This window comes from Pagrus major, chromosome 7, assembly GCF_040436345.1.
Source record: "Pagrus major chromosome 7, Pma_NU_1.0".
Classification (NCBI taxonomy): domain Eukaryota; kingdom Metazoa; phylum Chordata; class Actinopteri; order Spariformes; family Sparidae; genus Pagrus; species Pagrus major.
The window spans coordinates 12029567-12053247 of record NC_133221.1 but is presented as its reverse complement, the minus strand read 5'-3'; the positions used below and the strand labels follow the sequence as shown (position 1 = coordinate 12053247).

The 23681-nt window shown below is 42.7% G+C and overlaps 1 protein-coding gene across 1 annotated transcript; it reads right to left on the bottom strand.

The window, feature by feature from the left end:
• Positions 1 to 3104: 3104 nt before the first annotated feature.
• Positions 3105 to 23584, bottom strand: rbm38 (RNA binding motif protein 38). Its single transcript, XM_073470377.1, has 4 exons — positions 23106 to 23584; positions 20500 to 20623; positions 17288 to 17342; positions 3105 to 4646 (listed from the first exon to the last, which is right to left on the bottom strand). The coding sequence occupies exons 1-4, from the start codon at positions 23325 to 23327 to the stop codon at positions 4295 to 4297; spliced, it is 753 nt and encodes a 250-aa protein (XP_073326478.1). The 5' UTR covers positions 23328 to 23584; the 3' UTR covers positions 3105 to 4294.
• Positions 23585 to 23681: the final 97 nt, after the last annotated feature.

Below are 23681 nucleotides of genomic sequence, written 5' to 3'. Positions count from 1 at the left end.
ACCTGCCCCCTTTCTCCGACTGGGGCCAAGGGATGAGGGACAAGGCCCTGAGCTACGCCAACCCCACCTCCACTGCCTCCCCCCATGCCTTCACACAACATCGCACAAGACTAACCCAAATACTCACATCTAGACTAACACACAACTCCAGTGCCACTGTAAAAACCGACACACAAACAGGTTCACAACCTCTAACCTCAACACACAACAAGACTCCTCTACCCCCCAGTCCTCACTCTGTATTCTGAACAGGACATTGTGTTTTTGATAAATGGTGACCAGAGCCTGAACCAGCAGCCGCCTCGTCTCTCCCTCCACCTGCCTGCTTCCAATCAACTTCATCTGTGACTCAGAGGAGCATCAAAACCCTGAATTTGATCAGAGAGGTTTAGGAAGGCGGGTGTCGGAAAGGGGGTGAGACCGAGGGCAGGATGAGGGTGAAGCGGGGATGTGGGTATGATATGAGAAGGTTAAGAGGGCATGGGGAAGGTGAAGGTGGAGTAAAGGGGTGGGGGTTGGGGTTTGGGTAGGGTAGAGAGGGCAACACTCTGGGTTTGTGGTCGTTTAAAGTTGGGTTAGACCAGTGAAGATGGGCATGCTTTTCATTATTCATCTGAATTTATCTCCATTCTAGTTTTTTTTTTTTTTTAGGTTCATTTTGTTTTCTGCACTTCAGACACAAGACGTGGATGTATGATACCATTAGATTTTACCAGGGTTTCACTATTTTCAATCACTACATTTTATCTGTGGGTTTGTGTTCGTGTGTGCGTGGATCCTTCTGCAGAATGTGTGCGTGCAAGCGTGCGTGAGAGTGAGCGTGTGCATGTGTGTGCGCCTGCCCGTGCGTATGAGCGTGTTTGCAAGTGAGTGTGTATACGTGTGTGTATGTGTGTGTGTGTGTGTGTGTGTGTGTGTGAGAACAAGATTGCAGATACAGTACTTTTTATTTCGTTTTATTTTCATTACCGCTCTCCTGTTTCGTACCATTAACTGTGTTCATTTTGTCATCAATTTTTAAGACATGATCATTTCTCCTCCCCTCACTGTGGTATTTGCTATGATATTCATTTTTACATAAACCATCTGCTTTTTTGTTCTGAACCAGCGCAATACAAAGGAAATGTTGTATTCCAGACTTTGATAGTAGGTCTGTTCACTGCAGATCGGCTGTGCAAGCTTTACATTGAGTCTCCTTTTATTATTTGATCCTTACTGGGAGCACAAGGCGTTTCAATAAACATTTCAATGATAATAAACATAAAAACTTGATACAAGGTTTGGGTCATCTTTGTTTTCTTTTACATTTTGCATTTTGTGGAGTTGCTGTGAGCTGCAATAAGTAATCTCGGCCAGAAGAGGGCGAAAAGAACACATGCTAGACTGACATTTAAAAGATGAGTTAGTTGAGGGAATCCTAATGATTGTTGGACAACAAAACAAAACAAAACAAAAAGCAACAGCTCCTGGTGTTTGAAGAAAAATAATGGTGTTCACATTAGTTTGAGGGAGGTGTTGTTAAGGGAGGGGTCATTTGGGTAAGACAGGCTTCACCCATAGGCGGACTATTGCTGGTGTTGGATAAGAAGATCAGTTTAAAACCGACACTGTCATTTATCTTTTGATGTCTTCTGTTCTTGTGCAGAACAGCTGATAAACTAGTGTGACTCCACCTTCAGAGCTTTGACAGAACACAGACAGCTGCAGACTAAATCTGGTATATTCCACATTTTTCTCATGGCCAACAAATCCCATGAAAAAGGTCAAAATAACAATTATTCTGCTATCGAGTGTGTAGAAAAATCCTGACATAGACCTCCACTGTTGTTTTAAACAATCATCAGTGAGCCACATTATTGCCTGGTGACACATCCCTTCATTAAGATGAACCTGGAGCACATACACCGTCCTGCTGCCATAAATCACAAGAGCACCAAATATCTATCCACAGCTGAAAATAGTCCCCAACACTCCTGTTTTAGGAAAGTTTTCTAGAAACCACAGTGCCCAGCTGTTCTAGGATCTAACTTAGCCTGTATGTTTGTTTACTGTTTTTATAGATGTACAGTAGGAATGTATTATTTCAGGGCTGAGAGCCACAGCCACAGAGTCGGATGAGAAGATTGATACCGGTTGTACTTATCAAAGAGTAAAACTGAAGCAACAGACCATGTTCACACGGCAGCCATGTTCCTCTGAAGTCAGGCTCAGGGTTGGAAGCTCAGATGTTGTAATGCTGCGTTCAAGGTTGCAAGTCCTGAAAATGTTGGGAATGTGACAAAAAGTTCACCACTTCCTGATTGATCAGCTACAAAAAAGATGATGCATAGTGGACATTGTGCCATATTTCATGGTGAAACAACATTAGCTGATGTTGAACAACTGCTAATGTTAGCATTCATCCCACTTCCAAGGTAAAATTACAGTTTGATAGTGTTACACAATACGATGGGAAAGGCATAAATGAATTATAAAATATGCCTGACGGCAGTAATGTAATAGGAATGGCTTTAGTTAGCTATGTGTTATAAAATATGTTGTTTTACCTTAAAATATGGCCCACTGTCCCTGCAGATTTCCATTATCCATCTTTTCAATTGTTGATCAATTGAAAAGCTGTGAAATTATAACAATTAATCAGATTTCCTACATGTATGACATCATATGTCACAGCATTCAAGCTTCCTGTCAGAGGAAGATGGCCGCCGTGTGTGACTAGCCGGAAGCCAGTCAGCTTATCTTCGAATCAAGACTGGAAGCAGAGAGAAACAGCTAGCCTGGCTCCATTTAAATGGTACAAAATCCACCTTACAGCATCTGTCTGTCACTATTTAACACATTACATCTTGTTTGTTTGATGTGTAGAAAAAACAAAGAGCAAGAAAATGACAATTTGCTGTTTTACCAGACTCATTTTTGGCACGGAGCAGCTGCCGGAAAATCATCTGAGACTCTGGGAAGTTCTCCTGGCCTTCATCTGAACACTTTCACCAGTCAATCAGTAAAATGTCAGTGATTTATATGACTCATGTGTGACTCTCCAGGCTCCTGGTAGTGTCATGCAGCAGCTGTTTCCTTTTACAGTAACAGTAATCCGACCACACTTCTTAGAAATATTTCCTTTTTATTTTGCATATTTGTTTTAAATGTGATGTATGGCTTGTTTTATGAGTACTAAGGTGGTGCCACAGCACCGTGAGACTCCAGTATCATCGCTCAAGCTTCTGTCTGTTTTTCTGCAGCTGGGACAAAAAAAAGACAAAGAAACAAGTCTGACCAGTACAATGGGCTGGGAAAGGAGCTCGGTCCTGACACTGGCGTATACTGCATCGCTCTATCTGTCTCTCACTCACACACACACATGGAAACAGACACCAAGTACACTCACACATATTCAGTAACAACATACATCTTGACATCCAAACACATTTACTTGATATGTATTGACAATTTTGTAATTTATCATAAAACCAAACAGTCCCCGAACATCAATAAGCGTCTGCAGGAATTTCATGTGATGACTAACGTGTTTTAAGTGTTAACAAAGTCTTTCTCTGGGGTAATGTTCGAGCAGTAGAAATAAAAAACATAATACCAGTGTTGTCTACCTTATTCATGCTCATCCGCCATCATCGTAATTGCATATTCTGTTAAACTGTGATTATCACTGTGTAATGACTTGCCAGCGGTAGATAAAAGGAACGAAAGGGAACACAATAAACATTTTGCTCATTCGAGATGAGTGACTAATAAAGGTGACAAACACGAACTGAACCAGGGTACACGAAGAGAGAGATCTCTAAGGCCTTGACAGAAAGGTAACCTTGAAGAGGAGGTAATTGGACCTGCGTTTCTGAGAGAGGAACTGGCTCTCAGCTTGGCTGATGTCCAGCATTCATCTCAGTACTTTTGGAGAAACTGCAGCCGCAGCATCATGTCAAACAGACATATTTCTCTTTGTCTGTACCCATCCACTCTCCAGTAGTCAGCCCGCCTCCATCGTCAGCGCTGAGGCTCAGGGGTGAGAGAGAGAGAAACGACGGCTCGTTCCAGTCCCTGACTTCTTATGAAAAACATTCAGATCGTTTGCTGATGATGGTAGCAGTAGAACATTTTCATCAACTATTACAACAATAATATATATATATTTAAAAAAAAACAGGAATGAGAGTGCTGTCTAAAAGCCCTTTTGATTACATCACACTCTCTCCCTGTTAATCCAGTCTCATCCTGATGATGTCACAGGTCAACAGTCAGGCTGTTTTGAATCATCAGTTCGGCAGCTCGGAGCTGCTCACTGCATGCGGTCGGGCTGGTGCAGAGGGTAGTGGAGGAAGGCCTGCGGGGCGGCAGACATGGTGGTGAGTGCGGCCAGAGGAGGATGGATGGTGGCCGGGGGGGTCGGGGATGCAGTGAGAGCGGGCCCTGGAGTGCCGGGGGAGAAGCTGTAGCTGAGGTAGCCAGCGGAGGGCGACGGTGAAGGGGTGTAGGGGTACTGCTCCAGTCCTGTGGGGGCGTAGTGGCTGTAGGCGGAGCTGTAGTCCAGGTAAGGGGAGGCGAGCGCTGCCGCTGTGGGGCTGAGCTGAGACTGCAGCACCAGGCTGGGCTGGAGGAAGGCCTGGGGGTAGACGTACTGCTGGGCGAGTCTGGACAGACAGAGGAACAAGGGTTAGGATGAGAGATTAAAAAATCACTTAATTAACTGATTAGTCGAGCAACAGAACATTCTTTGTGTTTATACTGGTTTTAACAGATGACATCACATCACCATAATTCTGGTTTCTTTCCTTGTCCAATTTTAATTTTAACATTTTACTGATCACTTTTAAAGCTCATCTATGTGTTGCCCAAGGGCCCAGTGACATCCTTGGATCTTCGGGTGGGGCTCCCTCTGCTTTAGAACGACCTACACGAGGAGATAAAGCTCGCAGAGTCAGTAACTTCTTTTAAATCACTTGTCCCCCCATGCCTTCACACCCTCGTCTTTTTTTATCCCCGTTTATTCTATCCTTTTATTCATTTCATTAATGTATTCTTTTACCTGTAGCTATATCCTCTTATGCTATGTGTTTTATTTTTGCTTTCTTGTTTTATCTTCTTAGTCTGGGCTTGTTTCTGTTTGGCTTTTATTCTGTTACGCTGTCTTCCTGAGTTTTCTACTTTTGCTTTCTTTTTTAAGGGTGCTATATAAATAAAAGTTTTTTTTAATATCACAGGGGATTTCTTCTCTTTTGCTTTTGCTTTTGCTTTTCGTTTTGTTTTTATGTGATATCTCTATAATGGACAAATGGATAATAAAAAAAAGAAAGAAAAAGAAAATAATTGTCAGATGAATTGATAGTGACAAAAACTAAAATAAAACTAAAATAAACTTTATGCTCATTGATACACAACTCCACACAACACAAAAGAGGTCGAACCTGGGAAGACGCATTATTCAAACTTAACGCTGGATTTCACTTCTTCTTCTAACTTCTTTTTGGTAAAACCACCCTAAGATATCACATTAGGAGCTCAACATCATTTCAAAATTCAAAATGTAAATTATCATTACATTTCAAGCAACACACATATGTTTGGTACTTTAATATTGGGATATTTATGCCCAAAAATGACTTTTTAAAATCTCATTTTTTTCTGTTTTCAAGCTGTTTGTACAGTTATGCTTCTTCTAAACCTCATGTATAACACAAGGAAAGTGTTTAATAGAAGGCCTGACCACATTCTTATTTGTGTTTGACTATCCGATAACTTCAGCAAAATCTCATTTTTGTTCATAGTCGTCACTTGGTCGTCCTCTGCGAGATCATTAGATCAGACTAAGTGTGACATAAACAGCAACAGTAACCAGAGACAGACACACACAGTCGAGTCAGAGTCGCGTGTTTTAACACAAACAAAGGGATAGCAGTTTCTTCAGTTACTGCTTCTCTCCTTTAAAAGGCATGCTGCTCCTTCTTTAAGAGCAATTATCAGCACCGTTGCCTTAAAATAGACTTTTTTCCCCTGTGTTATAGTTTAATTAGCACACTGCTTGAGATATATAAAAAAAAAAAACCCTCCTGCTTTGTTCCAAATGAAATATCACCCATTTAAAAATGACACGCCAAATAACAAGATTTACATTTGATCGCAATTAATTTATATGATTTTTGGCTTTAAACAGTGTGTCTCCGTGTTCAATGCCTAACCTGCCACAAGAGATGCAGCGTATGAGGCTGTTGATACTCGGAGCCACAGCGATAATGAGAGAAAGAAGTGCTCCACTGTCCTCCTGTATTCACTCATGCCCTTGCCTCAGGCTGCCCACTTAACCTGAACTGCCTCAGTTACATCTGGCAACAGCAACAGCGATCATATCACAGGAACTAGGTTATGCTGCTTAAGTAAAAACAACAGAACATGACAGTATTTAACACTCACACTCCCGTGATCAGCGCCTACAGTCAAACCCATTAACCTGACAGTAACCTTGTCACTGAGTCTGAACAGGCGATCAGAGCGAGCTGCTGCTGCTGCTTACCCCTAAACAGTGCAGGAGCAGATCAGGTGTGATTACACAACAAACAGTGGGACAGGGGGCCGTTCACACCCACTCTGCTGTATACACAACACACAAAGGCACACCTCACTATGACTGCCTGATATACTCCAATGACCATATGTTTATTTAGGCTTATTTAACCTCTTCCAGTCCCTAACATCCCTGTTAAATCAATTTAGAGGTTGGATAAAACATGCTGCTTGAAAACATGAATTCCTACATATGCTTGTTTTTTATTGGAGCCAAATCAAATCTTACTAAATTTAAGTGAAATATTATGTATGTCACTATGCTTTTATTTTTTTGCTGCATTGTCAGGACAGAAAACGTCTTGTGCATCATGTCTAGAGAGATTTTCAAATAAAGGTTCCTTCTACATAAAGGAATAGTACATTTTGTTTATTTTGATAACATTTTTCTGCCAAAAGTTAGACGAGAAGACTGATACCACTCTCATATCGATATGAAGCTACAGCTGAGAGACATCTTCTCATGTGTTACTCAACATGTCATCTTCGTCTCTCAACTCTCTGCAGAGAAAGCAAATAAATGTCCCCCCCCCAACACATCAAACAATCAAATTAAGGAGGAAAGACGACAGATTTGCTATATTCGTCTCAAACTTTATTAAAAGTCAAGATCTTGACACTAACACTAACTCAATTGTTACAGTACCAGTGAGGAAATGATCCCTCTGCTGCAGCTTTAACACAATAATAGCCCAATGATTCGCTTGTTGAGGCTGTCAAAAAACCCTGATGGACTCTTTTATGAAGCACGACTCTCTCAGTAAAATCAGACATGTGTCTAAATGGTCTACTGATGAAAAGACAGATCATATTTTACGGCCTTACTGGACTGCATTGAGGCGCAGTGAAATTTGCTAAAATCTGGATTTTACAACAACCTACAGCCTGAAAACACTGACACCATTCCTCAGTATATACTTATCGTACACAGTTTGTACTATATACTAATCTTTATAGCATACTGTTTGATTTGGTTTGGTTTGGTTTCCTTGATGGACACCTGACAACTACTACTGTCCATAAAAACCGATTGAAGATTGTATTATAATGTTTTGACCCAAAAAAAAAGTACTTTTTCCATCCTTCAGTGCATTCTTCCTGTCAGACTATGTACAAAGAAGATAAGGCAGACTGTCGTGTAGCCTGAGAGGTGAAAACTGGGCAGAAAGCTACACAAAGCTCTTGCTACTGCTTATAAAGCTTAAATAGATGTTAACAACTTAAGGTGAAAGTGCCAAACTTTCTTGTTTCTTACATCTGGACTTAGACAGCTGGAAAACCAGAGGACACAGTTTAGAGAGATTTAAGTCAAACAGAAAACTACACTTAATCATTTTATATCAACAGGAAATGATGCCACACATGTTGATGGCAGAAGATTTACTTCAGTTGTATTATGAACTGGGATGCAGCCACTCAACTGATGCTTAAAGTCACTTAAAACTGTGCATTTTTATCTACATATTTTTGTAAATAAGCTCGCGATAGACAACTTTTTTTTGCTTTAACTGATCATTCTGAAGTCAACACTGATTGCAGTGTAATGGCTGTAGAAAAATGACATCATCCGCGTATTGATTGGGTCCCTAAAGACGTCGCTTTAGGTCTGTCTGTCACCGGACTGGATTTTTCCCGGACAAAATTACAACTGAGGTAAATCGAGAGCGAACGGACGGGTATTCACACAATGGAGAGCTCGGGTGTTTTATTGAAGCCTGTTCCCCCGCTGATATGTGTGTCTTCTTCAAAACTGGCATTCTCTCTACTAGATCAGGAAGTCATAAAACCTGCCTACTTATTAATACAACCAGGTGTCGTACTCTGCCTATTCAAAGCACTGAAATCTTGATTTCAAGGTCAAAATGGGATTCTCAGTTGTTTTTAGGGGTAGCCATGTTGATAACGCTGTCTTTGTGACGGTGGCGCCAACGGTAATAACACCGGGAAACACTCCAACACTCACAGTGTCCGTTTATCTGCCTTTTTAGATCATTTTCGGCGTGGTTTGATCAGAATTGAACGCCATGGCAACATGAGCAAACAACGCCACAACTGTCATGACCCAACCATCCTGAACTCTGTTTGGTGCACAGAAATATGTTGACATCACCGATCTCCAGCTGAGCTTTGTTCCGCTTGAAACCCAAACACAACAAACTCAGAAATCTCTTGTGTGAAATAATCAGACGTGTTTTAACTTTTGCCCGAAAATTGCGTGTTCATGGCAGAGTGGGAAGCTGACTGAGACATTTTCAAGGAAGTCTGGCCGAGAAAGCGGCACCAAAGACGACAAAACCTGCGGACTAATGACTTACAACAACACATAAAGTCACAGCACAGCTGAAGCTAATAACGCCCTGACCCCTCTGTATCTCATCTCTCCTCGCTCGTGCTCCGTCAGTCTCTCCCAGAGCAGAAGTGCAGTGTCATTCCCACGGCTGTGTGCCGCTGCCTGCCAGCCTGCCTGCCTGTGCACCGGCCTGACTGATCCAATGTGACAGCGGCATCGTACGAGAGGGAGCTGCGCCTCGCCTCATTCCTCCCAGTGCTCAGCATCATTGCTGGCTGTCAAACACACGTACATTATACAGTACATAAAACATGCAAGGAAGAAAGAAGGGAGTATAATACACATGTGTGCAGTCAGTTAAGCAGCTTAGAAGAAGATGTGTGTGTGTGTGTGTGTGAGTGAGTGGGGGGTTCAGGGCTAATTGGCGCAGCTGCATGGGTGTACGCTCACTAACAGACCCATGAGAGCAGAATAACCTCCACAGACTCTCCCTCCCCTCTCCGGGTTTACTCCCTCACAGCCAGCTTCCTCTGCGCTCCCTCCCACTGTCCTTCCTCAGAACCAGGCAGTGTGATAAAACAGAGAGGATGTACTGAATGAAACAAAAGAAATAAACCGAGAGCATCTGCATTTTTCTTTTTCTCTGTTAAGGTCGAGGTCGTGAGCGGAACGGGGAGATGCTGAGAGGTGAAGGATCAGCCATCATATCCCTCATGCCTAAGGACAGACACGCTTTTAATAGTTCAGATCAGGGATGTGAGTCAGTCAAAGAGACAAACACACACTCGTGGAGACGCACACACATGACCCTCCGTCCTCTCTCGATAAACACACACGGCTTGAGGGAGGGTGAGAGATAGAAAGGCCAACATCAGCGCTGGACACTCAGCTCTAATGTCAGCAAGAAAGAAAGACATTTAATTAATATATTAAAACAAACAGGGCCGTGTGATGTGGAGAGAACGTGCATTAAGTGACATGTTAACTGAATAAGATCATGTGTTTCTAAATCATGATAATCTCAATGTATCGCAGATTGTGCTCGCAGCGTAATGTTATCTAAATAATTTCAATCTCACTTTCGCTTGTGTCGTGTTAGTTGCACATTCAACAAGCATTTCAAAACATCCGGTTCTGACACATCAAGAAGAAGCTCACCAAAGAAAGAGCAGATGTTTGATTTAGATAAACTGTTATCAAGTTATGAGTAAGCAGCAGTTTTTTTAACCTCCACGTGACTGCAGCTGCCTCGCAGTAAAAGTCGCTTACACGTTAAGGGAAAATGTTTTTTATGTTGATTCCAGAGGTTGTATGGACAACGTAGCTTGTTGTGTTTGCGAGAAAAAGTGGATTACTAACAGGATTACAATTTTAAAATAAAGAATGATAGACAAGTCTGTCACCAGGCACATGCGCAAACATGACAATACTTTACGAGCCTCACACAACATACACGAGTGTGTATTCTTATAGAAGATAATAAGATTAAATAAACGTCATCTTATTAAGATTTCTTTACTCTTGTCATTATTTGCATACGTTTGTTATTGAGGTAACCCAAAGGTAACTAAAGTAAAGTAACTTGATTACTTTACTTTAGTATTGTGATTCTTGGATTTTAAAAAAGTAACTAGTAACTTTTTAAAAAAAAAAGTTTAAAGTAATCCTCCCAACCCTGACTAAAAGTCTATTTGCAATTTTTGTCAGAAATCCAAGATGGTTACCAAGCAAACCCTTGGGACTATACTTGAGTTGGTAACATAAAAAAATGATTACTAGACACCTTGAGAACACTGGCAATCCAATGTGCCGGAAAAGTAGAATCAGTAGAATCAGAATCAGAATATATCCAGAAACGTCGAAAATACAAGTCTTAATCAGTAGCATTTTGACTTTGGAGACAATTGATTTTTCTGAAGCTGATGATGGAAATTTTTAAGGAGTGAGACATCTCGCTTCTGTCTTGTCTCTGTTGTGAGTTGCACATGTGCAGCACCGATCAGGCAGCTAACAAGGATCAGGTACTGACAGAGAAGCCACTAACAATATAACAGTAGTCACTTCTTCATTATCTTTAACTTCAGTCTCTCTTTTAAACTCAGCTTGTTAATACTTTTCCATCCAATGGCCTTAACTTCAACTCACATATAGCATCGTCATTTGACGCAGGAGCGAATGCCGATTTTGTCCCCTCACATCACAGACAGAAACCAGATGTTAGTGGGATTTTTGTCCAGTGTGAAAAGGGTATTATAACTTTTTAAAAACCTGGCTGTGAATGATTTCTAAATTCATACAGAAGTTATAGTTGTTGATAAACATTAATAAACACTGCAACAAAGCTCTTAAATTGGGGTAGCAAGAGATGAGTTTAGAGTCAAAGCTAACAGCTAACAGTGAAAAGATGCACAAAAAAATGCAAATGCAGATCAAACATGTGTCATCTTTTAACAGACAGCTGAACAAAATGGGAGCTTTCCGCGCTATGAAAAGCCTCCAACATGACCTTTTTTATGTTTTCCAAATTAGGCTTTTCATCCGACAGAAGTGTCTCTCCTAATTGGGTCCCCGGGTAAGAGAAATATACACCTGAGGGTTCCCGTCTACCTAAACCCCCTCGACAGACAGAGAGTGATCACTGCAGGCTCAGAGTGAGGAGGAAAGAGACAGAGAGATCATTTAGAGGAAGCAGAGGAAGAATGAAAACAAAAATGACAATCAAGATAAAACAGTCGAGGAGTGTGAGTGTATTGAAGGAGTCGACATGTTTCATTTCTCGCTCCACCATAAACGCTTTTCACACACACAAATGAGCTCCAGCGTCACGTCTACCACCGGCCCCCGAAGCTTCACTGAACCCAGCCACAACTAGACCCGACCACAGGTGTGCTGTTAGTCTGTGTCATCCCCCGCCTCCCCTCCCCCCCCCCCTGTTCCGCTGCTTCAACAGGAAGTACCCCCACTACCGCGGCCGCCGCTCCTCCACCTTTAACAGCCTCACCACACATTCATCTCCTTCCTCTCCTTTCTTTCTCTCAAAAAAATAAACACCAGAATGTTTTATGAGAGAAAAAAAAGAAAGAAATTTCACTTCTGCCAAGCGCCGACGTTGGGTGCTAAAGGCAGACAGCAGGCAGCCATGGGCGACAGATGTCCCCCCCTCCCTCCCCTCAAATGAGAACATCCCCCCTCCTCCACCTCCCCGTCCTCCCCAACTCAGCTGTACCTAAAAGCCACATTTGGCATCAGCCCGTCCTCTGTCCTCTTAAAACTTAAAGCAAATACACTGAAGCAGCAGACAGAGCTGTGCTCTGTTTGAGTTTATCTTTGTTATTTGCCGCTCAGTGTGGGAGCGTCTGACAGACAGAAGCCATGTGTGACCCTGAGGCCCCCCGAGAGCCCCACAGCTGTGAGGGCGGAGGAGAAACAGGAGCAACAAGAGACCTGCAGACAAACTAAGAGTTTACATTTAAAGGAATAGGCTGACATTTTGGTAAATGCTCTAATTGCGTTTCTTGCTAAGAGACTGGAAGATTGACACTACTTTCACATCTAAAAATTTGAAGATTTGGCCAGCAGCTGGCTAGCCTAGCTTAGCAAAACAACTGGAAGCAGGCGGAAACAACCTGGCTCTGTCTGAAACTAACCAACTCGGAGCTCCTATAAAGCTCACTAACTAACATGTTTGAGTTGCTTTTGAAGCAAAAATACAAAACGATTGATGGTTCCAGTTTCTCAAATGTGAGAATTTAAAAAGATTTTCGTTAAACAGACTTCTGTTATTGGAATCTGATTCAAAACAACATCAACCGGAGTCGATACTGACCTCATTAACCATGTCTTTCGTATGTTTGTCATCCTTGAAATATCAGTTTTCATCACAATCCAAACCAACAACTTGTATTATAATATTATGTGAATGTCTGGTATATGTAAGTGCGTGTCTGATCACAAAAACGCATTATAAGAAAGTAAATAAAACGCTAAATGTCAGCGTTACGGACATTTTGTGATTGACTGCAAAAGGCTCCCAGCTGCAGAGTCCGGTTTGAAACCGAAACTATATCTTGAAGTCATTCTTAAAATAAAAGCCCTTCACTTTGCCAAGAAATGTTTGATTCTGACTGCAGTCATACTGATCATGTCAAAGAAACATCTAGCCTCGGAGCAGAGAGATCTGAGTTTGACAGATGCGCCCTGTGCATGTACAAAAACAGAAAAACATAAAGGCTAGGCTGTGTTTTATGTCGTGTGTCTGCTTTGTAATCCAGAGGATTTAAACCACAGAGGCTTGTCGATTTCATTTGAAGAGTCGATATTACCTCCAGTCTCCTCGAGACAAAGAAGAGATCTGGTGAGTTTACATGTAGGTGGAGAGACAAATGTGACAGTGACAGAGAGCTTCCTGTTGAGAGAAAAGTGGATCTGCCACACATGTTGCAGCTGTGCTCCTCTGAGATCTCCTGAGGTTAAAGGTGTTTCTAAAATTAGTATCACTTCTTCTTCTTCTACAACATCAAACAATAAAACTGCATCATTAACGGGTTGTTTTCCCACGCAGACTGTTGTGCCGAGATGGACAGCAAACAAAACGATTTGTTGAACAAAGAGAGGAGCAGCAACTAACGATTATTTTCATGACAGCGATTCATTCGCAGATTCTTTTCACGAGTAATCGATTAACCTTTTACTCTAGAAAATGTAAAAACGTTGTGAATAAAGCTCCTCAGAATTTCCTGTCATCTTGTTGGAAACAAATTTTCATTCATTTGGCTAATAGATTAATCATTGCAGCTCTAATGAAGGAGGACTGCAAACATTAACAAAGTTGTTGGACCTGCGAGAGATTAAAAAAAGAAAGAAAGCATAAAAATCACAGCAGTACAGGACGAGATATCTTGACTTTCACTTCCCTCGTTTCCCTCAAGAATTTCACTGATCTATTAGTCAACTAAAATGAACGCCAACTGCTTTGATTTAAGTCATTTTTAAAAGAAAAGTATCAAATATTTTCTGGTTCACACTTCTTAAATATAAGGATTAGATTTTTTCTTTGTCATTTCTGGTACTAAGTGAAGAGTCTTTGGGTTTTGGACTGAAAAAAGAAGCAATTTTGAAAAGCTCACTTCACAGTTTTTGGGGGCATTTTATAGACTTTTTAATGAATCGATAATCATAAAATAAAATCATTACTTGCAGCCCTAAGGACTACTAAAAGTTAAAAGGGAACACAATTACTTTCTAATGAAGATCTCTCCAGTTTAAAAAAAGAAAAAGCAACCAAGTCTGCAGGCAGCTCACAAAGTAGCAAACCAAACTGTTTCATTTATGCTTTATAACAGCTAATTATCAACCGAGGGAATCATGTCACTGTGCTGTTTATAAAAGGACTTGCTAATTATTTGATTTAGCAGTCAAGTTGCAGAATATTTCCTCAATTACTTCATTATTAATGAGAAATTAGTGCAGAAAACCCACCACTAACAAGTCGTAAGTTGTCAAATCGACACTCCAAACCTCAAAAATGTCAAAAATATGATGACACAGAAAAGAGAATGGCAGCAAATCCTCCAGCTTAAAGACACATCTGCTACAAACATGTTAATCCTTGTATTTGCAGGTGTTTCCACACTGATGAACAAAGTGCCACCTCCTGTGTGTTTGCCTCACAGGTGTGTTAGATAGTTAGTCAGTGTGTGTGTGTGTGTCTGCCTCCTGATGTTTTTTCCACTTTTGTTTCAGTCTGCGAGGTGTCAAAGCTGCGACTCTTCCTGGAAGCAGATTAAAAAGACCGACTCCCTCTGCTTCGAACGTCCGCCTTCACCGGGGGAGACTCTCAATCAAGCCATCATCACTCATTCATAGACTCATCTGGGTCGGCCTGGATTCCCTCATCACTCATTCAGAAATTGAGGACTGCAATATTAATAGCTCTCAGAACAGTTGAGGTTTTTAATGGACTCTTCTGTAGCCGCAGGACCAGAACTTGTCAGCCTGCAGAAAGTCAAAGTGAAGACGTCTGTTCCTAAACACTACATCTAGACATACCTCTAAAATATACAAGATCCAGTCTTTTGGACAACCAAGAAAGAAAACAAGCACTCTTTTTTTCCCAAATAGCTGATATTTCACTTTGAGAAGACGCCCACATAGTCAACAGCACACCCACACACACACACACACACAGCACAGTCAGCTGCGATACCGGTTGTCCTCGTCTAAGATCACCTGAACAACAGCCGAACGCAGAATATCTGACTCAACCTGAAGCGAGTGTTCTACTTACACAACATGAATCTGCTTGCTTTGCTGCTCTACTGTCTGTAAGAGCCCTGGGAATGAATCATCCTCCGTGTTTCACTCAGGAACTGACTCATTAAGGTTTTCCTTTTTGTGTTCACACAGCGAGACTCTGGCAGACGGGATGAGGAGGTAGAGTTCCTGTCACATGTGGATTACAGCGAGTTTCCACAAAGATCCTGAGAAACAACCAGCAGCAGACATTCAGTGCTACGTTACATGAGGAACAGGTGATATGGAATTTATGCGGATATTGATGTCGTCCGTTTGCTTTATTACACACTATTATCGATCAGTAAGCCTGACTGAATCGTACTGCTGTGCTGATTAATTCCTTATTTGTTCAAATCCCTGACAAATCAAGACGCACCGTTAGGGTCATTGTTGATGCTGAGGTATTAACAGTGCAGAATTGGCTGAGTGAGCCGAGAGGGGTGTGAGGTTTCAACGACATGTTATGTGTGCGGCCCACAAACACAAGATTTACAAAGCAGCTAGCAGCAGTTAGCAGGTAACTCAGTGATGAACAGCAAATGAAAATGTCTGCAAATAGGGGAGATAATGAGGTCTGGGAGCTCCTTATCCTCGGAGCAGATTAACTGCTACAGAACAGGCGAGGTAAATTATTGTTATTGCCATTTTATGCCGTTGTTTAGAAAGCGCTGCCTGATACGTATGTAAAAAGGCCCACCATCACGCCTCTTTTGCTCCTGGAGCGCCAGCATGCTGTCTGAAACCCAACACTCCATGATCAGAGCGTACATTGTGAAAAGGTTGTTTGAAACAGGAAAGTTTCTTGATTTCCTTTGTTGAAGTGCTTTGGACTACATCTGTCATCCCCTGCGAAATGACTCATTGAACTATCAGAATTTGATCCATTTGGTCCATTAAAATTTGGAAAGTCTAGCAGAGCCACTGCAGGAAGCTAAGTGGAAGATCAGGGTCATTTTAGACCCGACATGTGAAACTTTTTGAGCCTCGTGTGCCACTGAGCAGATTTCACAGGAATGAACGGGGCTCTGCCTCCGATGCTGTATCCAGACTTCCCTCGTTGTAAATCGAAGTGATTTTCTCTCCTCAGACTGCTTAAGCCTCAAGGTAAAACTAGACAATATTTCACAAGAAAAAACTAAAGATTAGTTACAGAAGCATCTTTATTCCTCATCTTTCGCCTTATTTGATAGAAGCTGTTAACAGGAGTTCTGCTGGAGACACACTCACCACAGGTTTTGATTTATAGTTCATTGTTTGGATGTTGAATGCTACACCGGCATGCATCTTACGTGATCAGGCCGTGTCGCACTGACTTGTTTTTATTCGCATGTAGTTACATACAGTGGGGAGACAGCAGGCTACACATGCACTTCTGCAATCTTTTGTTTATGAGAGTGGTGGTCGTGGTGAACAGAAGGTCTGCAGCTGGGAAGAGAACTGAATCTTTCTTCAACTGCCTTAACGTTATCTTCACAATCAGCATCAGCCATGAGCATCTGGGGAAAGCTGACCAATCACAGTTCGTGTAGCCGCTACAGTAGCTGCTGTAGCCCTGATGTGCCTGCATCTGTAACCCCTTAACCCTGAACTATGAATTCAGCTCGTGCCCCCTTGCAGGATTGCTGAGCCCCAGGTTGGGATCCAGCAGCCTAATACACCCAGAGATATTAAATAGATATGAACGGCATGTTCCTGGAAAAAAGGAGATAATGGCAGTGGTGCATGTGTGTGTGTGTTTGAGATGAGAGAGAAAGAAGAGATGCAGGGAAGTTTGACTAAATGGCTTGTTGCCTCAGTGAAGCTCAAGTCATGCATGAGTGAAATTCAGAATTGAGCTGCTCATGTGTTTAATGGACCAGAGAGAGACCAAGAGGGAAAACAGGAGATGAATCAAAAAACAATGTACAGATATAGACATTAGAGGAGCACGTCTTTGTGCTGTAATGGCTTTTTTTTTTTCCTTCTTTACATCGCAGAGTCGCGCTGAACCCAAGTGGAGCAGGAGCGAGTGCTCAGAAATGTCAAGGACGGAGGAGGGAGATGTATTGCGTTGAGGAGGTGGAGGCAGCAGGTGAGAGAGAAAGAGAGAGAGAGGTGGGAATAAAAGGTATTGATTCTTCTCCATCTTACCCGTATTGCCTCTGAGCCCACGTGGGATGGACTTGCTGAACTCCAACGGAGAGACCTGCAGTCACAGAGAAACAGAGGGAGCCATGAGGAGAGATATTTTAGCAGACGGGGACAGACTCTCTCCTTTTCCGACTCTGCTTGTTTGCCTCAGATGTTAGCATGTATATGGGGGTATCAGAGACCGACCGCTATTCCCTCAGCGCACACACACATGCTCGACACACTCACGCAAATAATGATACACTCGGTCGCGCACAAACATCTGTGACCTCGCTGCCTTCAGAGTTCACCGGGAATCAGCTGAGGCTGAGTAAGAAAGGAGAGACTTCTCCTCCTCCTCTCTGACCCTCCACTGACTTCATTTCAACATTCCTCTTGCAAGTCATTCCTCTCTTATTTCTCTTTTTTACTGCACTACAGCGCTTCTCTTTTGTTCAAACCTATATCTGAATGCACATTTTCTTTTCTCCACCAGGACAAAGAGGAGACAGTTATTCCCTAACAGTCCCATCCCCTCTTTCTCTTCTTATTCTCCCTGCACTCTCACACACAATAACAAAATACCAAGCGCTGCCATCTCCCATCAGCTGCATGCTTGGGGAGTTGCGTCGCAGCGCTGGCCCTGGAATACAGTCAGACACACAGTCAGTTGTTGTTGGCGCCGCTGTTTGTCAATCACACCTACACTCGACGGTATTTCAGCCAGCCAGCTTTAAATGAAGCAGCGAGAGGGAAGCTGCTGTCAGGGTCTGGTGTGCACCGAGACGTCGGAGGGGGGAGCACGATGCCTGTGTGTGTGTGTGCGCGCTGGTGGGTAACACTGAAAAAGCCCGGCGGCATGAAAGCTGTGCGTTAACTTAAGTACACAATGAGTTAATGCATGGTGGGAGTGAGCAGAGACAGTAGGCTGAAAGGAGCATACCAGTGGTTTCACATGTTTAACCCCACTGACCTCAGATCTGTACATGTATTTATTGGTTTTTAGATTTATCTCCTGTGTTCCAGGCAGCGGTGGATTCCCATTCATGTCAACTTGCTTGAGACGAGGTCTGCAACTAGCTTATTTTTCATTATCGATTCATCTGTTGATTATTTTCTCGATCAATGGATTAGTTGATTCGTCTCTGAAATGTTAGATAATGGTGAAAATGTCGATCAGAGCCAAAGATGACGTCCTCAAATGTCTTGTTTTGTTCCCGACCCAAATATATTCAGTTTACTGTCATAGAGGAGTAAAGAGAGATGGAAATATTCACATTTAAAAAGCTGGAATAAGATAATTTATACTTGTTTTTTCTTAATAATTGGTGTTAATACAGTAGTTGACAACTAATCGATGACTCGTTGCAGCTCTTCTTGAGATAGCTCAACAGTGACCGTTCCGCTGCCTTCATGTTTTAATCAAAGTCATCATTTGCTAACATTCATATTATCCTTTATGGTTGTCTTCTAGGTTTAATCTCCCACAGGACATACAGTAGTTTGTGCATGCAAAGCTTGACCATTTGACAGTAGCATACATTATCTTTGGCTCAATCCCATTTCCCATTTTTATCCTTACCCCTTGTTTTCAAGTGCCCCCTTGCCCCTCAGAACAAGCTTGCCTCTGAAAAACCTCCATTTGGAGGGCAGTGTACACTTCACCCTACCCTTCTATCCCAACAAGAAACAGGACAGGGGTTTATTGGGTTTGGGCCAAAACAAATACTAAACAATTCATGTTGACCCTAGTGGACTACAGTTCAAGTCTCATTGAGCCATTGGCTACCTGGAAGATGGTTTTTGCTAAACTGTTTCTGGCTTTAGAAAAAGTCTGGAATTAAAGGATAAGCCTGGGGCCTGTTTCACCAGTCTGCAACACGCAAGCTGCAACTTGATATGTGAGGTAATTACTTCACATTACGAAATACACGGGGACTTATCTAAATCCCACATAAACCATCATCATGCCTTGAATACTCACTAGCACACCAGTTCCACAGCTGAAAATAGTCCCAGACAAATGCACTTTTTTACTCCTGACTCAGTAACATTTGCTAAATATTACAGCTCCCAGCTGATTAAGCAGATTATTTTGCCTTTTTTTAAAAGGATAACTATTTATTTGTGACCTGTTTTTAAATATTTATGTCTTCGGTGCCACAGAGAGTGCAGGAAAGTCAGTGAGTACTCAGAGACGGATTAACAGTGTTTGTTTTGGTCTTTTTTAGGTTTTTGTTTACAACAGAAAAAAGTAGAACATCACCAGTACAATATGTAATTTCTGCTGCTAGGGGTCTCTCTATCAAAACAAAGCGAAGGACGTTTGCTGAGTGAGGGGACATAGATGCTGTTCAGCTGCTCAGAGCTGACTAGCTCTGGAGGAGAGAGTCAGTTGCAGAGCCAGACCTGGAGGAATAAACAGCTGGAGGCACCTTGGATTCTCCACTGATCTGGAGCTGTTTACCGACAGCAGAACAGAGAACAGAGATTTCTGTTAAACTTTTGGGATTTTCTTCACTCCTGTTTATCAACCTGACTGCAGCAGCGATCCGCAGAGGTAACCTCAGTTATCGAGTGTTTATGTTCTGTAATGTTGACTACTGAAAATTATTTATTTCATGAACGTAACTTTAAAGAGAGGAGAGGGGAAAAGAAGAGAGAAAACCAAACTCTCTGGTGAGTGCTGAGTTGAGTGAGAGGTTGACCTGAATGCAATCACACAGATACACAGAGACTCTTTGTGTCGTTGCTTGCTAGCTTAAAGCTAATGAACAGTAAAGTAATCTGGCTGTTTGGGGCAAATTTATGCTTGTGGGAACAACACCAATAAACACAAATGATCCTGTGATCAAACCGGCTCTGCTGGTGGTGAGTACGTCATTAAACAACCACTGTTGATGAAAATCTATTTGACATGACTCAGGCATGAATGTTCAAGGATGAGGTAATGTTTTAGTTTTACTCACGTTATGTTTAGTCTCATTCCCGCACTGTATAAATTTAAAACGACAGGATACCAAATGAAATGCATCGATACTTTGAGCACACTTGTGGATTTGACCATTGATGGAAATATTTAGGAATGTACACAACTGAACAAAGGTTCTTACATACTATATCTTTAAATTAACACTATTGTTTGTAGTTATTTGGTTGAAACGTGACCGAAACAACCGGCTGATATGAACCCTGTAGATCCTGTGTGTTTAGCAGTGATCTAACACACTTACTAGTCTGTGAGCTGCGAGGCTTCGCTCCCAGGTATGCCAAGTTCACGTTCGCCTTCCTGCCGTCGATGATGGGGTTTGCGTCTTTGCACGCCCGCTCTGCTGCCCCCCTGTCCACCATGGTCACCTGTTGACAGAGTCACAGCATTGCTCTGATTAATATCACTCTGATTAAGCTGCTGTACATGATTGCATGTGAAAGCTCCTCTGCTCAGTCTGGATGGAGTGATCTCAACGTGAGTGCACTGATGAAGCAACAGACAGAGCAGGGCGGCCCTGAGGAAGCTGCCGTCCTTGCCTCTCCTTGAATGATTCAATCTTTTTGCTAAATGCGTGAGGAGACACTGACTCCACTTCATGAAGGGAGAAATCATCATGGTTTAAGGCTTCCAGTGTAGGAGGTAGATTTGTTTTTTTTTTCAGACTGGGCTGAAAAGATGAGATACAGGAATCTACCTTGAGGGAGTGAGTTGAAGAGTGGGCAGATAGCAGAAGGGGTGGTGAAGGTTACGACACACACAGAGGAGCTACACTCAATATATGAGGAAAACTACTAAGTCCATCTACAAGAAATGGGACACTGAAAGCAAAACTGCCACGCTTGCTTTCATTTCGCAGCATCAGACTCTGGACTCCTATGCAAACAGAGGCGGCGGATGGCTTGAGATCGCTGAGGTTCAAGAAGCTGCTGCGGGGAATTAAAGGAACAGTTCACCCGAAAAGGAAAGTTCAGTCATTCTCTACTCACACCAACGCCGATGGAAAGTCAGGTGAAGTTTCGTAGTGCACGATTTATTTCTGGAGGAACATTCTCCTAAGCAGCTGAAGTAGATGGGAACTTGTTTTAAATCGTAAAAAAACAACTGGAAGAAAAACATAAATTGGCTCCAAACAGCTCGTCCAGCGTAATTCAAGTCTACAGAAGCCCAGAGATCTATTGGGCGATATTGTCCCGAACAAACATCGAGAGGTGAGCCTACAAATTTGTGGTGTTGGTTCACCACTTACTGGCTCAAATATTGCATACGACGGCAAATATCGCAACATACGACAATATCTAATATAGGCCCAAGCCTACCGAGATCCCAAATTGATTGAATTGATTAAACGTTACTTGAATTCAACTGCGTGTTGAGGGTGTAAATAATGTCTTTTCAAATCAATCTGGGATCTTGCGACTTCTGGAGACTTGGATTGCACCAGACAAGATGTATGGAGTCATTAGTTTGAAAACAGGTCCCCATCTACTTCGGTTGTTTGGCTGTGAAGCTCCAGAAATGTTTGTTGGACTACAAAACGTTTTAGCGTTCCAAGATGGGGTCTTGCTTCAAATGTAAATAACTGAAAAAAACATAAAATGACTCAAGGGTAATCTAAGTCTATGGAAGCCTTGATATCCCAAATTTATTTGAAAAGACATTAATTTACAACCTTTTTAAGCCGAAATCTTCACTGTAGCTAATAGGCTAAAGGCGTTAGCATGCACCTGACTGGCTAATCCTGACTTGGATTAAACCAGACACGCTGTCCGGAGCCATTTTATGTGTTTTGACAGCAGCTTGTCCATTTGGCAGAACTTCTGGTTTAAAGCTTCACTTCAGGTGTTTAGCAGAATGTTTTGCCGTGAAGCTCCAGGAAATGGTTTGTGGACCATGATGGGTAAGTACATAATAACTGACTTTTATGGGGGTTTTTTTTTCTTGAGAGAGCTTATCCTTGAAGAGTGCTGATGATGGGGAGTCAGGGATGAAATGATCACGGTGGAGAAAACAACTCAACACACACCGGTTGCCTCAGCTGACCGGTTCGCTGGCTGTGCAGAGGCAGAGCTGAGTTGAACTGCTTCATCTCGATCCAAAACACACCAACAGAATCCATCACACAAACTCACAGTCACTCATACAAACAACCATCCTGGCAGAGAGAGAGAGAGAGAGAGAGAGAGAGAGAGAGAGAGAGAGAGAGAGGGGAGGAGGGGGGTGGGAGGGCTGTGTGGGAGGAAGTCAAAATGAAAATACTGCAGCCTTATCTTGCAGAGCCAACTGACATGTCACACCTCTGTGACCAAGGTCTCTCCCCCCTTTTACCCTCTCTGTGTCTCACAGCAGAAAAGGAGACATCTGTCCACAGATGCAGAAGCTTATTACGAACTCATGTGTATCCCCCCCCCCCCCCCCCCCCCCCTCCCCCCTCTCTCCATGTACTCTTACATACTGTTTACTCAGTCGTACTTCGGGGCTGCAGAGATAATTGATGACACACTTATAAGAAATAATCTGCTACTCATGCTTCAAGCATGTGACTGCCACCACCCGACACACTGAGCATGTCTGCTGTTGGAACAAAGTGGCAGTGTGTGTGCAGCCTCCGAGGCCCAGGAGGAAGAAAAGCCCTGCAGAAGATGACCAGGAGGTAAGAAAATAAACACATACTATTAACCACAAAGATAAAGTTTAAGGGTTTAACCTCACGAGCTGCTGCCACGGACTTGATCTAGTGTGTTTTCACCACCGTGACAAGCCAATTAAAGTCCGAGCAGCTGATTAAACCTTAATTACACTCTACATGTGCTCATTTCTTCCAAAAACAAGCGACTTAAATGAACTCACAAAGCCGTATCCTCTGGATTTGCCCGTCTGCTTGTCTGTGATCACCACCGCCTCGTCGATGTCCCCGAAAGTCTCGAAATATTTCCGAAGTGAAGCGTCGTTGGTGTGATAAGGCAGCCCGCCGACAAAGATCTTGGTGTAAGTCGTGTCTTTCTCCATGGTGGGGTGCATTATCTCTAACGGGACCCCGACCAGCTGACCTAAAAACAGCGGAGAACTCATGCGGCTCGGAAACCCAAACAAAACAGGAAGGATAACGCAAAGAAAAAGCGAGAATTAACTTGGTCACCGAGCAGCTATGATAAGGATGAGAGCGCGTCCATGGTCCAAACACGCAGCCTCCTCCCGTGGGCTCACATACAGCTGTTGGATGTGTAGTCCTCCTGACAGGTGTCTGGGAACCTCATGTCTCCTGTCCCGGAAAAAAAAAAGTCTTAAAGCTTCGGTAGGCGCGTCTTGAATGCGCCCACAGCGCGTCTGGTCCAATGGACGAGCCGTGCGTCTTTTCCATCTGCGCATCCCGCCCCCTGCTCCACCCATCTCCTGCTGCGCGCACACACACACACACACACACAC

Coding starts and splice junctions, on each gene's coding strand:
- rbm38 (XM_073470377.1), bottom strand. CDS start 23,327: ATGAGTTCTCCGCTGTTTTTAGGTCAGCTGGTCGGGGTCCCGTTAGAG. Junction 17,343..20,499: donor GCCTCGCAGCTCACAGACTA/GTAAGTGTGTTA, acceptor CTGTGACTGCAG/GTCTCTCCGTTGGAGTTCAG. Junction 4,647..17,287: donor TGGGCTCAGAGGCAATACGG/GTAAGATGGAGA, acceptor CTGTCTGTCCAG/ACTCGCCCAGCAGTACGTCT.